Source organism: Podarcis liolepis, assembly GCF_965112155.1.
Source record: "Podarcis liolepis genome assembly, chromosome: 8".
NCBI classification, from domain to species: Eukaryota; Metazoa; Chordata; class Lepidosauria; order Squamata; family Lacertidae; genus Podarcis; species Podarcis liolepis.
Window position 1 is genome coordinate 20,708,405 of NC_139560.1, and position 17,722 is coordinate 20,726,126.

Consider the following 17,722-nt stretch of genomic DNA (forward strand, 5'->3'; position numbering starts at 1 on the left):
GTGCAATACTTTACATTTCTCCCTGTTAAAGTTCATCTTGTTTGTTTTGGCCCAGTTCTCTAATCTGTCAAGGTCGTTTTGAAGTGTGATCCTGTCCTCTGGGGTGTTATTGATGTGTACAGGGAACCGTCTGTAGGTAGGAGAGATCTGAATGCTCAAAAGACATGAAAACAGTCAAGTTGGGAAGCTTAGAAGATGTCACTCCTTTTTGATTGTTTATAAAATGGGGTCCTTGTCTCCAACCTGCCTGCAGCTTGGCACATCTTGTAATGCAATGCCTAAAAAACGTGTCCCATTTACATGGAAAGGACCAGAGTTATAGACATCAAATGACAGCCTTGGTATCCATAATATTAAAAGTAGGGCCCTTCCAGGCTGGTGTTTTATTGCATGAATATTCTGCAGCAGGTTCCTAACACAAAAGTAGTGCATTAGCAAGTGGTTATATCCCGCCCTAGTTTGTTCTGTGATGCTATAGCTCAGTCAGTAGAGCATGAGACTCTTAATTTCAGGGCTGCGGGTTCGAGCCCCATGTTGAGTAAAAGATTCCTGAATTTGAGGGAGTTGGACTAGTTGCCCATCATGGTCTCTTCCAACTGCACATTTCTATGGTTCCCTAATCTAACCACATTATTGCTGACTGGAGGACTATATAGTGCAACAAACGTGGGACAAAAATAAGCCAGCACATTTATGGTAGAAAAAGCTACAGGATATATGCTATGGTATATGCACCGACCAGAAACAAGCAGCATGACCACCCTGTTTTTGTTTTGCAGGTGCAAATATTATTGAAAACTGTTTGCACTTGCAAATAGATTCATGAACACAAAGGATGTCTGGGCGAGTCCACAGAAACGAAAAAGTAACAAAAAAGATATAGTAGGGTAAGAAAAATGAAAGTAATGATGCTGTAGACCAGCAGTGTCCTGCTGGTCGACCGCGATCAACAGGTAGATCCCTGGATGATCATGGTTGATCACGGGATTAAAAGTAATGTTTCTGTTAAGTTGTGGGTGAACATATCAGATGACACAGCGATTCTTCAAACAGCTCTTGTTTATTCCGAGGCCAGAACAGAACTGAACTGAAGAGCTCAGTCAGTCTGCTTATATAGAGCTCCAGTACAACGTTACTTTATCAACTTTCTAAAACTATCCAGTCACTGAATGTCACTTTCGATCCTTCATTTGCATAACTATCTACAGTATCCCCCTGCTGGCCCAGGGTGAGAACAGTTTCCACACACACACTCCCCTCACTCTGTCCCTACGCAGCGTCAAAAGGGCGATCTTTTATAGTCTGCTGCCGGCTTTATTGTTTTGTGCACTTGTTAGCGTTGTAGTTAATGGTGTTTCCTCCCTAAAACAAGCTCAACAACTCTGCCCCCCCCAAAAAACCTCAGGAACTCTGGGCAATCCTCCCCTTCCTTCCATCCACCCACCCACCCACCCACTCCATGCACGTTCCTCCTCACTTCAATGATAATGGTTAGATCACTGCCAGTTTTTTAATACTGGGAGTAGACCGCCGTCTCTTGGGAGTTGGACGTGCCTGCTGTGACAATTGAAAATGAAATGAACAGGGCATTCAGGAATAAAATGAAAAACAGAACTCTCCCCTCGCAGCCCCTGTCTTGGAAAGCTGCTACCAGTTTAAGTGAATAATCTTGAGCTTGGTGGGCCAGTGGCCTGTCTGACTTGGCCAGTTCCCTCTATTCCAGCAGTAAATGAAATTTTATACACACAATCAGGTACTGATGTCTGTGACTGCAGAGTGCTGTCTGAATGTATCAACGGATGAGATTACGGGTGCCCAGTAAGTATTGGCAAGCTAAACTTCACAAACTGTTGTTCAAAGTACAGTGGTGCCTTAGGGTACAGACGCTTCAGGTAACAAACTCCGCTAACCCAGAAATAGTACCTCAGGTTAAGAAATTTGCTTCAGGATGAGAACAGCCACGGCACAGCGGCAGTGGAGGGCCCCATTAGCTAAAGTGGTGCTTCAGGTTAAGAAAAGTTTCAGGTTAAGATCAGACCTCCGGAACGAATTACGTTCTTAACCCAAGGTACCACTGTAATATGTAATATAGCATGATTAATAGAATAAATGAGGGACGCGGGTGGCACTGTGGGCTAAACCACAGAGCCTAGGACTTGCCGATCAGAAGGTCGGCCATTCGAATCCCCGTGACAGGGTGAGCTCCCATTGCTCAGTCCCTGCTCCTGCCAACCTAGCAGTTTGAAAGCACGTCAAAGTGCAAGTAGATAAATAGGTACCGCTCTGGTGGGAAGGTAAACGGTGTTTCTGTGCGCTCCTCTGGTTCTCCAGAAGCGGCTTAGTCATGCTGGCCACATGACCCGGAAGCTGTAGACTGGCTCCCTTGGTCAATAAAGTGAGATGAGCGCCGCAACCCCAGAGTTGGCCACGACTGGACCTAATGGTCAGGGGTCCCTTTACCTTTACCTTTAATAGAATAAATCAACCAGTTCAGTGGTGATCTAGAAATTATCTCTTTATTATGTGTGATATGTATCATTAGATTTATATGGAATACAATGGATGCATTTTTCATTCGCTTTTGAACAGCTGCAGTCAAGATGCTCAACGTAGCTTTTCATTGTGTGTTGATACGTCAGTATTAGTAAAGTTGGTTTCAGAGTTGAATCATGTGGACTCCTCCCCCTGCAGGCTTGTTTATGAAGGCTTTTCTCCCACACATCCCCATAGTCAAGAAGCCGGGTTGAGGAAGTGGTTTAACTTAAAGCCAAAACTTGACACACTTGTTTGTCATTGTAGTGATGAACTCTTGCACACAATGGCTATTGTTCTGTGAACATGGACGCATCCTGATGCCCGGTTTTAATTCTGCAGAGCTCATGAGTTAAATGCAAAACTGTCACAGAAGTTGTGGGAAACTGCGTGGAAGTTCCATATGTTAAGATACTGGCAAAATGCAGTCTTGGGACTGTCCTGCAATGACGAAATGTATTTTATTAACTCATTCATCATCGTTGTTTTACTTGTAATGTTTCCTTTCCACAAAAAGCATCAGCTCAAACCGGTTTAAAACAAAGGAAATGGGGAAACAGCTAAAATTAGACCAAGCACAGTTTCATAATACAGTGGTACCTTGGGGTGCATACACTTCAGGTTACAGACTCCGCTAACCCAGAAATATTACCTTGGGTTAAGAACATTGCTTCAGGATGAGAACAGAAATCGTGCTCCAGCGGCACAGCGGCAGCGGGAGGCCCCATTAGCTAAAGTGGTGCTTCAGGTTAAGAATGGACCTCCGGAACGAATTAAGTACTTAACCTGAGGTACCACTGTCATGTAATAGAACCATAGAATTTTAAGGTTTGAAGATCCATGAGATCATGGATCATTTAGGCCAACTCCTTGCAATGCAGGAACCATCTAAAGCAGCCTTTCTCAACCTGTCGGTCCCCAGATGTTGTTGAACTACAACTCCCATCACCCCTAGCTAGCAAGGCCAGAGCTCAGGGATGATGCGAGTTGTAGTCCAACAACATCTCAGGGATGATGGGAGTTGTAGTCCAACAACAAGTTGAGAACCGCTGACTAAAGAATCCTTGACAGATTACCACCCAACCTCTGTTTAAAAACTCAGATGAAGGAGAGTCTACCAGCTTCCTACGTAGTCCCTTCCAGGCTTCCTCATTTGGCTCATTTTTTCGATGCCACACTCACCTGCCCGATGCCTGATGTCCTATACAGTGTCAAGTATGAGACAGGTAAAATCTTGACTCAGTCAAAAGTGGTTTGTAGACACAGCCCACCAGCTGATAAGCAACACTGGCAAAGCCCCGCTTTATAAGGCCTTGCAAACCACCTGATTGTCAGGTCTTCCACAACACATTGCAGAGTGCTCTGTAGCAATGGTTTGTGGCATGATGTGCAAAGGGGTTTCCCAGCCGCCTGATCACCTGGTCTTGTGGAGGTCACTGCAAAGGGCTTTGCGGCTGTGCATTCGCCTGCATAATTTCATTTCATACCATGTGAGCAAAAAAGGGGTCACTTTACATCATTATATTAGGGACGTGGGTGGCGCTGTGGTCTAAACCACTGAGCCTAGGGCTTGCCGATTGGAAGGTCGGCGGTTTGAATCCCTGTGATGGGGTGAGCTCCCGTTGCTCGGTCCCAGCTCCTGCTAACCTAGCAGTTCGAAAGCACGTCAAAGTGCAAGTAGATTAATAGGTACCACTCCGGCGGGAAGGTAAATAGTGTTGCTCTGGTTTCACCAGAAGCGGCTTAGTCATGCTGGCCACATGACCCGGAAGCTGTCTGTGGACAAACGTCTGCTCCCTTGGCCAGTAAAGCGAGATGAGCGCCGCAACCCCAGAGTCGTTCGTCACTGGACTTAACTGTCAGGGGTCATTTACCTTTTACATCATTATGAGATCAGGTGACTGACAGGTGCCCAACGCTTCTTCCATATTTGGTCATGGGCATGGAGTGGGGGGAGATAATGACTTGGCCCACCACCCAGATCCAGTTCCACACCCCTGGTGTTAGCAAACAGACATGGTGCTTGCAGCCAGTGTTCAAAATCGGCCAGGAGCATTTTGCACCTAGCTATCTTGTGACCAGGTGAAGATGCCTGGGCTCCAGGATGCTGCCTGACATCTGCTCCATCTGAGGATCATTGGATCTGGATTGTTTTCACACACTAAGACCCCATCCTGTAGAATTCTATTAGCTATATTTTATCTGACCATCTTAATGAATTTTCTGGAACCCACATGCTTATTCTGTGCAGCCTGAGCAGGAGCGACGAACAATGTTACAGTTAATTGTTGCAGCTTGTCTTCACTTACCCCATAGTTGTGAAGAATATTCTGACGTTATGAATGGTCCATGACACCATTAAGAAAAAGAGGTAGGAATAGGCCAATATAGATGCGGACTGTCAAGTGACTTTTTAAGTTCTCAAAGTTCTTAACCTTAACGTTCTCAACGTTGTCACCTGAACTAGCCGGATGTTAATCAGTCCCCATCATCTAAGACTTCAGAGCCATCTTGCCCCCAAATGGCAACTAGACATTCCATTTTGGCGACTATATCCTTGGTTTAAGGAGCCATTTGGCACCTACCTTATATATTTGAGTTTCTGACACTGCTTCCAACACTTCTGTCTTTTTATATTCTTCTAAACGGTCTCGGTCTAGTATACCTGAAGGAGCGTCTCCACCTCCATCGTTCTGCCCGGACACTGAGGTCCAGCTCCGAGGGCCTTCTGGCGGTTCCCTCACTGTGAGAAGCCAAGTTACAGGGAACCAGGCAGAGGGCCTTCTCGGTAGTGGCACCCGCCCTGTGGAACACCCTCCCACCAGATGTCAAAGAGAAAAATAACTACCAAACTTTTAGAAAACATCTGAAGGCAGCCCTGTTTAAGGACGCTTTTAATGTTTAATAGGTTATTGTATTTTAGTGTTTTTTTGCAAGCCGCCCAGAGTGGCTGAGGAAACCCAGCCAGATGGGCAGGGTATAAATAATAAATTTATTATTATTATTATTATTATTATTATTATTATTATTATTATTATTATTTGACTTCCAACTATGTGTGTGTTTTTCCCTTCCTCCTTTGTTTTCACGTGAGTGCCACTTCCTTCCTGCCATCCTCCCCATATTTCTCACTCCTGCCTGGCTTCCTGTCAATATCCTTCATCTCCCCCGATGCATCTGTTGTACATGCCTGGTGCTTTCCCAAATTTGCCTGACATTTTGGCATTTGCCAGCTCTATCCCGTCACAAGCTGCTGTTCAGCTGGACATCTGACTGCGGGAATATTGTTTACTGAATTTGGCTGGATATCCTTTGGCTGAGAAGCCAAAAAGCCATCTTTAGCATGGCTTCCAAAACCTGGCGCTTGAGCGCTTTGTACGCTGCAACCGAGCTTTTTGCAAGGCCTTGCCCTAAAGGGCTGGAGGAATCTACCTTTCTTAGTTGGATCGAAGCTTAGCTTTGAGCATTAGGTATAAAGGGATTGAAAGAGCCAGTAAATAGGAAATGTCTTAATCACCATGCCAGATTTTCCCACTTAACGTACAGAAGTGTTGGCAGGTGGGTTAGATTTTTACAATGCCATGTCTAAGAATGTGTCAGATTTTCCTGTTTTTTTCTTGAATAGGCCCCGAATATGTCTCAAATGACGGCAATACTTGAAATTTTTCTCAAAATTGGATTTGGAGTGCCAACTTAAAATGTGCCCTCGGGCACCTAGGTTCAGACATCATGTCACTGTGACCTGTGCCCATCTGCATGTCTAGACTATAATTGAAGTTATGTGGCCAACAGCTTTGGCCGCATCTACCCTGAGATTTGTAGATAACTTGGGCATCATAAAGTATATTAAGTCGAAAGTTAGTACCTTCTGGGGAACTGCAGAAGTTTCATTTTCAGCCTTACTTTATGTTTCAGGTGGCCTGTATTCAGTGATTGACTTCTTTATGCATGCGGGAAAAGTATGGGCCATTCATCCAGGAATAGCCAATGCCATCCTGATTTGTTCAAACTATAACTTCCATCAATCCTGACCATTGGCCATATTGGCTAAGGCTGATGGAGTTGGAGCCCAACAACATCTATAGGCTCCATTTTGGCTACCCCTCCATTAATGAGCCTGTTTAGCAGGCAACATTATTGCTAGTCCCTTATGAACGACCTTTCTTGGATCCTGCCAAGAAAGATACCTATAAACTGGCTTCTGGGGTAGGGGTGTCCACTGGGCAATTGCTTTTACTTGAAATCCTCATGAATTCTATTTTCCAGCAGATGCTGCCCAGAACTTCTTGGGAGAGCAAAAAATAAAATAAAATAAATATTCATCTAGATGCCGGAATGGTATGACAGAGGGATAACTATGATGCTATTGCATCTGCAGTTATTCAAATCTCTCATATTGCATTGGTGCAGTGTTTGACCGTGTATGCAGAGCAGAACAGACTTAAGTCTAGCACAGAGTATGAAAAATGTAACATAGGTTATTGAGGTTCCCATTGAAGCATGTCCAGTATACAGTCTCCCCATCCCCTTGGTGTCCTGTGCAGATCCATTTCTCTTAAACAAGACCAAAATTATTCCACTCTTGTTTCCCTGTATGTTCCTGAGGATTGTAAACCTGTTACTGGGCAAAGAGCTGTTTGAAATCTGAGGAATCATTACCAGGGCGGGTGACCTCTGGGCCTCGAGATGCTGCTGAACTACAATTCCCATGATCCTTGGCCATTGGTCATTCTGGCTGTGGATGCTGGGAGTTGATGTTCCTCAAGATTTGGAGGGTCACAGGCTGCCCACACCTGTTCTGAGCAGTGTTTCCAATGCGGAACAGTGATTTCTGCGGATTCAGATACATGTGGATAGAGGTTCTCTCCTGTATGGAAGTAAATCTTAAAAATCTTGTACAAATAAGGCACTCAGTTGTGATCAGACATTGCACATGCACAGGGGAGCTAAATTATTCTAAGGTCAGGTGCCAGTCAAGTCATTCTGTAGGTTTTATTATTCCAGCGGGGTCTTGTTTTTAATTTGTAATGCACCTAGCACAATATTAGGCTCTTAAAAACACAAAGCTTTTATTAGTACATTTTAGCCTTCATCTCGTCAGATTAACTCCTTGCAAATAGGCAGCCTGGATTTAAGTTTGTTTAAATATCTCTCGGGAATAAAACTATATAAACGATACACAAATATTTAAAACTTTGTTTATCCGGGACAAGTTTGTGGCCTAAAATATCATTCGAGGAAAACCAAGTTGTTGCTTTTAATGTCTAAAAGAGCTTAGAAAAAGATGCATTAGCTGAAGTAGGTTATCTGATTCCTCCTAATTCCTAATGTTTAAACAGCTTTTGTCTTTTGGAAAGGCAACTTCTGCTCTGCCTAATTACTGGCAATAAAAAGTAAGTAAGGGATTTAAGACTTACGGAGTGTTCCAGTTGGAGGAAAGTATAATTAAAGTTGGCGAGGTCCTTGTTTCCTTTAGGAAATAGAGACTTTAGAAAGGTTTTAAGAGACACTAATTTTTTATTTATTTTTTTAAAAAATGTAGCTTGTCTGTGTTAAGCTCATGTTCTGAGTGTTTTAACTAAATAGTAAGCTGTAAAGAGCGCATGTTCTCAAGGACACTTTTTAAAAACAACATCTCGAGGGATTTCCCTTCCCTTTTGCTAATTATAGACCCCTTCCATTTTGCACTCACACTTTAACTGCTGGTGCACAAGAGGTAAGGAGGAGTTCAAAAGGAAGATGGATCCAAAGGGAAGGCCCATGCATTATATATCCATGGCATTTAGCTTCAAAGCAGTCATAATTAGACTCTTAGTGAAAAGGGTGGGAGTTTCAAAGTGATCTACACCAGCCTGACTTTGATACAAATGAAGTACTTTGAACTGAAAGTCAAAACTTTTTTTGGCGGTGGAGTGAGGCGGGGGGGGGGGGAAAGAAATCGGGCAATTTGGATTTCCTGTTGGGTCTAAGGCTATCCTAAGAATGGAGCAATTACTTTATTTTATTTTATTTTGCTAGAGTCCTAGTGGGATAGCGTTTTTACTTGCTACCCACTTTTAACTCGACGCTGTTTTGTAATCAAGCTTAACTGCTGTTTCAGTGTTTTCCTTGGCCTGTAAGGATGATTGGTGTTAGTTTTTCTGGCCCGCCTGAAGCCCCAGTGCAACGGACTATCAGCTATAGCCTTACAAAACAGATACATCGTCTCTCGCTCACACTTCCACATGCCTTGTCTGAACCCAGCAGCACTTTTAAGAATAGAAACTTAAAAACGACGAGGTCATATCCAGCACTTGCACAGTGGAACTCCCGCTTCCTCTCCTCACCCTGTGATTCCTTCTGCCAGACAGGCTCCGCAGGGCCTCCCAGCCTTCTGGAGAACATTTTGAGGGCACACAGGGCACTGCTCAGGAATTTCAACTGCAGAAGTTGGTTGCAGGAGTGGAGCAGCAATGCTGGTTGCAACCCACTGCTTCCAAAAGATGCGTAATTTTTAATTTCCCCTTTATTTGTAGATGTTTTCTAACTGGCTGCAGGGGATGGTGCAGTGGGGCTGCACCGCTCACCTGAGCTCTATCCGGGATGAGTTGCTGTAGCAGAGAAAGGGTTTGGCTTTGGCAAGGTTGGCACAGTGCAGATGCACTGGGGCAGCCAATTCTGCTGGCAAATTTGCACTGTGCCAGCCTCATCACTGACGCACCCCTCTCCATCTCAGTATACTGCATTGACTCAGCTCCATGGTGGTTGGCTTCATGTGCAGCCCATTACACCATCCACTGATAATATCTGGAATTTTTTTTGCTAATAAATCCATAGCAGAGCTAGTAAAAAAACTCAAAAACACCGCTCTGACAAGGAATGACTGGTCCCCTCCCGCGGTTGTAAGCCAGCTGAGCAACGTCCCCACAAACAACATGAAGTTGCTCAGCTTATTTCTGAACCACAATGATGCTCAGAAATAATCCCCTGTCAGTGATAAATAACTCCAGGGACACCCTACTCTTCCAGTTATTTGGTTTATTACTTACTGTTTTCAGGCCATGCATATCTGTTTTCCTCTAATTCTGCAGCTGATGTGTTATGACCTAATGCAATGACAATAAAACCATTACAGTGGTGCCCCGCAAGACGAATGCCTCGCAAGACGAAAAACCCGCTAGACGAAAGGGTTTTGCGGTTTTTGAGCTGCTTCGCAAGACGAATTTCCCTATGGGCTTGCTTCGCAAGATGAAAACGTCTTGCGGTTTTTGCAAGTTTGTTTCCTTTTTCTTAACACCGTTAATACAGTTGCGACTTGACTTCGAGGAGCAACTCATAGAACACGGTGTGGTAGCCTTTTTTGAGTTTTATGGTGATTTTTGAAGCTTTTCCAAAACTTTTCCGACACTGTGCTTCGCAAGACGAAAAATTCGCTAGACGAAAAAACTCACGGAACGAATTAATTTCGTCTTGCGAGGCACCACTGTATTTACATTTACTTGAATAGGATAGTTTTATCTGTGTAGATGCAGGACACATCACCCGGTGAGCTTCCTACCACCCAGTTTGGCATTATCATTTGAAACGGAAATGCAGGAAGTTGTCCCTCCTAAGAATAGAATAGATATTGTTTGGGAGAATCATCTGCCAGCATAGCTCAGCCCCAGTGTGAACTGCACCTGTCATAAGAGCAGAAGAAGAGGCCTACTAGATCAGACTAGGGGCCCATGTAGTCCAGCAGGCTGTTCCCACAGTAGCCAAACAGATGCCTATGGAGAGCCCCAAAGCAACAGCACTCTTGCCACTCATGCATTCCAGCAGCTGGCAATCAGAGGCCTCTGGCAGTAGATTTAGAACATAGCCACCATGACTGGTAACCATTTGATGGCCTTCATCCTCAAACCCCAAAGACAGGCTCTGGCGGATTGAGCAGACGGAACCAACAATAGGTCCAGTGGTCAAGAAGGTAGTTTCTACATGTGCTGTAGAGGGAAATGAGGGGGCAGGTGGGGCTTGTCAATGTGGGAAGGCATCCCATCTAGGAGAAGGAAACTCAGATCCTAAACCTATGCTTCCTTGCGGGATACCTTCAGGAGACGAAAAGGTTAAGGAGTAAACTCTGCACAAATCTGGAGTGGTGCCACCTCTTTCTGGCAACTCCTGCAGCCAAGCTGGTGTCAGATGTATTGTTTGTGTTCCTTTGGACCACATCATCGAGGCCAAGAAGGGGGTCTTGTTGTCTGGGCAGCCAGGACCTCCCTACAAACTGCCCAGGCTTGCACCCCAGGAAGGTCAGTTTATTGCTATTAATGCAGTGGTTTGACTTCACCCCAGAGGTGCACTCTATTGTCTCTCGAGACAGATGGATGCCAACAATCTTCCAGGAATTTGTCTGGTCTTCTTTTAAGGGCATCCAAGTTGGTGTCCATCATTGCTTGGGGAGCAGCTTTCATGGTGTGAAGGTTTGAGTGGCATATCTGCTCTCCCTTAGGGAAGACTAGGTATGTGGGGGTTTGGCAAGAGCAGTGTGGTGTGAAAACAGAATGCGCAAATAAGTTAGATATACATCCAGCACCTACCCCTAGTTGGCTTATTCTGTCCCAAAGGGAAAGGTCCATAACTTTCGGCTTTGCGTGAAGAATGCCACATGTTCAGTTCATCTGCCACTAAAAGGATCAAGGTAACAGTTGATGTAGAAGACTCACATGCTTCTATGCAGTGCAGCAAATACTGTGCTAGGTGCACCCATCTTTGTGTGCCTCATCTATATGAGGTCCGGAGGGTGGCAACATGAGAACAGTGGCTTTTCTGTGGTGGCAATGCTCTCCCCAGGAAGGGTTGCCTGGTGCCTTCATTTCATATCATAGAATCATAGAGTTGGAAGAGACCACAAGGGCCATCGAGTCCAACCCCCTGCCAAGCAGGAAACACCATCAGAGCACTCCTGACATCTGGTTGTCAAGCCTCTGCTTAAAGACCTCCAAAGTAGGAGACTCCACCACACTCCTTGGCAGCAAATTCCACTGTCGAACAGCTCTTACTGTCAGGAAGTTCTTCCTAATGTTTAGGTGGAATCTTCTTTCTTGTAGTTTGGATCCATTGCTCCGTGTCCGCTTCTCTGGAGCAGCAGAAAACAACCTTTCTCCCTCCTCTATGTGACATCCTTTTATATATTTGAACATGGCTATCATATCACCCCTTAACCTACTCTTCTCCAGGCTAAACATGTCCAGCTCCCTTAACCGTTCCTCATAAGGCATCGTTTCCAGGCCTTTGACCATTTTGGTTGCCCTCCTCTGGACACGTTCCAGTTTGTCAGTGTCCTTCTTGAATTGTGGTGCCCAGAACTGGACACAGTACTCCAGGTGAGGTCTGACCAGAGCAGAATACAGTGGCACTATTACTTCCCTTGATCTAGATGCTATACTTGTTTGTTACGATGTTCTGTATTTTTTTGTGTTTTTATGTTGTAAACATAACCGCCCTCAGATGAAAGGTGGTATAGAAATGCTATTATTATTATTATTATTATTATTATTATTATTATTATTATTATTATTATTTCTTCTTATGAAATGTGAAGGGGGAGCTGGATACATGAAGTCTCTCAAGCTGGTGCAGCGATTCCCCCAAATTTCTCCTTTCCTCTTGTGTTTTCAATTGCTCATACCTAGCTTCAGAGGGTAGCTATGAAATCATGTTAACAGTGTCCGCCAGCCCTCCCTAAATGTACAACCCCTGCCTGCTTTTTGTTCAGTTTCTCATTTAGCTTTATGACTAATGAGTCCCAAGCGTAAAGTAGCCAACACCAGTTCATGTTATTGGGTTTCCTTCTTATGCCACTGCACGTCTTGACTTTAAGTGCTGCTCTCTTTCACTTTGCTTCAGTTTTTTTTTTAAATGCTTCAAACGTGTGTGTGTGTGTGTTTTCGCCTTTTGCTGTTTGGGTAGATCTGGTGTTGGGCTTGTGTTTTTGTTGGACTGCCACATCTTTGGATCCCTGCAGATTTTGGGGCTTGGAAAAAGTTGAAACTTACAATAAAAGACAAAATAAACAAGCCATCAAAGGGAAAAAAATTAAATCTCTGTTTATTCACCTGCATGTGAGACTAACGCTGGTCCAGAGCAGCAAGCTGAAATATTTCAGATATTAAAAGACTTGACAAAAACAAATTTAGTTTTCAATATTTGAGACATAAGTACATGGCAACAATGTGCAGGTTGTAGTTAGCGGGATACATGGAAGGGTGGGGGGAGTGGTGATGGAAGAAGTGGAAATAGGCAAAGGCCGATAGTTATTGGTAATGCCAACCAGGATATAGTTCCATGTATATAGAATTATAGAATCTTAGAGTTGGAAGGGACCCACAGGGTCATCTAATCCAACCCCCTGCAATACAGGAATCCCAGCTAAAGTATCCATGACAGATGGCCATCCAACCTCTGCTTAAAAACCTTCAAGGAAGGAGAGTCCATCACATCTTGTGGGAGTCTCTTCCACTGCCAAATAGCTCTTACTGTCAGAAAGGCTTTCTGAATGTTTAGTTGGAATCTCCTTTCTTGTGACTTGAAGCCATTGGTTCAAGTCTTACCCTCCAGAGCAGGAGAAAACAAGCATTCTTCCTCTTCCATGCGACAGCCCTTGATATATTTGAAGATGGCTATTCTATCTTGTCTCAGTCTCCTCTTTTCCAGGCTAACCGTACCCAGCTCCTTCAGTTCCTCATAAGGCTTGCTTTCCAGACCCTTGATCATCTTGGTTGCCCTCCTCTGCACACGTTCCAGCTCTGCATACCTTCCTTCACACGTTCCAACATCCTTCTTAAATGGTGGTGCCCAGAATTGGACACAGTATTCCAGGTGTGGCCTGACCAAGGCAGAGTGGTACTATTACTTCTCTTGATCTGGACGGTATACTTTGGAGACATATATTTGTGTGTCTCCCCTAGGCGTGTGTGTGTGTGTGTGTGTGTGCAATTAAACTTAGTTGTAGTGACAGCCAGTGCATTTCTGAACACTTATGTGTCTCTGACATTGACAGGCACAAGCCTTATACCCAAGTGTTTCCAACCACCTCAGGAAACACACATGCTGTCTGCAACAAATGGCCCAGTGTGATCTTCACCTCACTGCAGGAGTGCTCCTGTATATCCATGCCTTCCTGTAGGATACTATAAGAACATAAGATCCCTGCTGAATCTATCTAGTTCAGCATCCTCTTCTCTTTCATAACTCTTTCTTCTGCTTGAAGACTGATAATTGATTCATTGGAAAGATAATACTACTCCTGCAACATACAGAGAGATTTCTTTTAGACATAGATTGTGTGTGGACAAATATAGTGATACAGTCATACATCGGGTTGAAGTAGCTTCGGGATAAGTATTTTCGGGTTGTGCGCTGCGGTGACCCAGAAGTAACTGAGCGTGTTACTTCCGGGTTCCACCGCTCGCACATGCGCAGACGGTCAAAATGACATCACGCACATGCGCAGAAGTGGCGAATCACAGCACGCGCAGATGCGGGTTGCGTTTGCTTCTGGATGCGAACGGGGCTCTGGAATGGATCCCGTTTTCATCCAGAGGTACCACTGTATTTTGAATGCATTTATATGAAGCACAATGACTTGTTACTAATTTTATACTCGTAAGAACAATCATACTACTTATTTACCCATGCTCTACCGATTGAGCTATTCATAGCCATGAATAATGGGGTAAATACAGTTCTGTGTTAAAAATGAGGACGGAGGAAAGGTTTTTAAGAATGGGTTTGTTGTCAGGAAACCGATTTGACCTGTCTTTCTTTTGCAATGGGCTGTCTTTCAAGTTCCCAGTTGAAAGTGTTAAGTGAAGATAGGTACAAGGTGGGATATGGAAGAAAGGCTTTAAAATGCATCAGCCCCTGGGAATCAAAACAGCCTCCATTTTCCCCCTTCCTTGTTTACAAAGTGACACTTCCTTAGAGGTGTTCACACATTACGTTCCACCAGAGTGCTCTCTCCGTACACAAATAGTTAAGCCGTGCACTCATAAAAGCATTCACATGCAACATTCAACAGGTGTACAGTCTGTGTACCTGTGCGCACAACAGTTCAGATGTTAAAAAAGTAGTGTACGCTCTGTTACAGAGACGTGTATGTTTGTTGTTTGTTTATTTTATTTCATAAAATTTATATACCGCTTGATTTGGGGGGGGGGGCTCAAAGAGAAGATAGTGCGAGAGAATGACAGGCCAAGTGTTCAAGGAGAGTACAGAGGCCTGGGGAGAATATTCGTGGTTGGCTACAGAGAACTGGAATATCAGCTCCAGGCCTTGGGTTCTCTCATCCTGCCACAGCACATGCCCATTAAGCAAGCGGTTGTCTCATCTTCAGGCCCTTAACAGGCAATGCTTTCCAAGCTGCATTAAGTAATGTTCAAAATGCGCAAGAGCCACAGAAGAGCTACATGCGGTCTGCTGTTAAATAAGCATTAGAAGCCAGTAATCCATAAGCCTTTATTTTTGCAGCTTCTGTCTTTGCTCATTAGTCTTATCTAATGCCGGCTTTAATTTCCACTGATCTATTTATGCTAGGATTTCACTTAATAAACCTTGTATGGATTAATCTGGTTGTCTTCTTGGTTCACATCTTAAACTTTTAAGACTTAAAGGATTCTCCTTTCAAGACCCTGGCTGATCCAAAGTCCCATCATAAGATAAAGATTTCTTGGAGGGCTACCAAGAAGTTGGGATATAGAAGTGAAATTGGTGGTAGGAAACTCTCAAAAACAAGATCTAAACTGGCATGTTTATGGCCCAGAAACATAGTTGGAAAGTCATAGTCCTTTGCTGCTCTTACCTCCCCAGCAACTGGTATTTAGTGGCAATCTGTCTTTGGTTATGGAAGTTCCATATTGCCATCATGACTAATAGCCATTGATAGACCTGGCCTACAGGAATTCGTCTGCTTCCATGTGGAGCCACTTTCAGGTTCCATTTTTTGCTTGTTTTCCTTTATGAATACATAACAGTGGGTTGGATCCAGACTTAAGTTCCGCCCCATTGAAATCAATGAGGAATGCTAGTTTCACAGGTGTAGATTTTTATTTTTGGCCATCTTCTAACTAGAAAGGAACAGTTAAATTTTTTTTTAATTACACATTCTTTTAAAAATATCACAAATGGAAAGAATGTTCTCCTAGTTTCAATTTTCAAATTAAACCCACTGTCCACTAGTTTGAATTTTCAAATTAAATCCACTGTCCACTAGCACAAGAGCGTATGGTGGAGTTTAAAACTTGTGCTTTCCTGTGCTCAGCAACATTCTGCAAGTGCAACAAGAGATTAATTTAGTGTTACACCATATTATGACAGATTAACTGACCTCAAATTTAGACTGCAGATGCAGCCGTGGGGGAAAAGATAGGCTTATGCTGAAGTAAAAACCACTTTCCTCCTTTGAACCCAATCCTTATTGTTGCTGCTCCCATTTGTACACAGGAAGCACACCACTGTCCACTGACTTTGCTTAAGTTGCTCTCCAACTTCATTTAGTATTATGCACATATAGTAATAATTTTTGGCTTGTTAAACTATACCACATGGCGTGGGGGGGAGGGGAAGTGAATGGAGCTTTCACTTCCAAAGCAAATTGGAAGTGCCTACTTCGCTATTATGTCTGCTGAAGTTCCCTGCCCTCTCCTTCAGTTGTTGTTTTTCCTCTATGCAGGCTTTTAAAGGGAAGATAAATATTGCCACATGCTTATTTTTGGGTTCTAATACTGTTGTCGTCGTCTTCTTCTTTTTTAATTCCACAGCCAACTATGGACCAAATCCAATTTGCAAAGGCTGTTTGTCTTGCTCAAAGGACAATGGATGCATCAGATGTCAGCATAAGTTGTTCTTCTTTCTCCGAAGGGAAGGAATGAGGCAATATGGGGAATGCTTGAATTCCTGCCCGCCAGGGTACTACGGTCTGCGAGCCCCAGACATGAACAGATGTTCAAGTGAGTTTCCTTTCATGTTTCTTTTTTTAAAATCTGTAATTTCAAAACTAAGTTGTTGGCGAGGGTGGAGGACATGAGATGATACTTTTGTAGACAACTCCAATACATTGTAGGCATTCCTTCCTAAAAGAATCTCCACTTGTCTGGTCGCTGTGCTTTGGACACCTCTAAAGATTTGTTGTTGTTTAGTCATGTCCGACTCTTCGTGATCCTATGGACCAGAGCACGCCAGGCACTCATTTTACATGATGGTTCCTGAGACCAAGGAACAGTTTTTCATCTGGTGTTTGGATACTATCAGATGCTATTTTGAATCAAGTTGGTAGATTGAACCTTTCAAAACTGTCCTGTCTTGAACCACTGGTGTCAAAAGTGCATTGGTTCCTCTCTCATTTCTTAGAATTCCCAAGCAATTCCAAGTGCAAGCCTCAATCGTCTGTAAATTTATTATCCATTGGAACTTCTTTCTTCCCTTAGGTCCCTTCCAATGTTGTTGGACTACAACTCCCATCTTCCTTGACCACTGGCCATGCTGTCTGGGGCTGATGGGAATTGGAGTCCAGCAACACTGAGGGCCACAGGTTCCCTGCCGATGGGGGGGGGGAGGTAATTATCTGAAACAAACCTCTTGCTTGGTATACTTACAATTGTTTGTAAGTGTTCATACAGTAGTACCTTTGGTTACGTACTTAATTTGTTCCGGAGGTCCGTTCTTAACCTGAAACTGTTCTTAACCTGAAGCACCACTTTAGCTAATGGGGCCTCCCACTGCCGCCGCGCCACGCGATTTCTGTTCTCATCCTGAAGCAAAGTTCTTAACCTGAGGTAATATTTCTGGGCTAGCGGAGTCTGTAACCTGTAGCGTATGTAACCTGAAGTGTATGTAACCCGAGGTACCACTGTATATTTTTGAGGTCAGAATCTGTTCTTCCCAGTGCTTTTGTTCATTTTTGACTCAAGAAAATCACCATTTTATAGTTCAATTTGGGAAAAATAAATACAGTAAATGGACAAAAGTACAAAGATTCACAAAATGTTTAGGGGTATGCGTCCCCCCAGAAAAAAACGCCACTGGTTCTTCCCATCTCTCTGAGTAGAAGAGATACACCTGCTATCTGTTCTGTGCCTTGAGCTCTGATGTTGGGCAACTCCTGTTTAATTTCAATGGGAGCTTGCACAGTTTTGTGTTCTGAACTCATGATTTATGTTACCGTTTTATTTAT

General features: G+C 43.8%; 1 protein-coding gene across 2 annotated transcripts in view; it reads left to right on the forward strand.

The window, feature by feature from the left end:
* Positions 1–17,722, forward strand: part of RSPO2 (R-spondin 2) — a 118,917-nt gene that overhangs the window by 49,404 nt on the left and 51,791 nt on the right. For both annotated transcript variants that reach the window (XM_083517043.1, XM_083517044.1), the window contains exon 3: positions 16,311–16,499. In XM_083517043.1, coding sequence (XP_083373169.1) covers positions 16,311–16,499 — 189 coding nt within the window. The remainder of the gene's footprint in view (positions 1–16,310; positions 16,500–17,722) is intronic.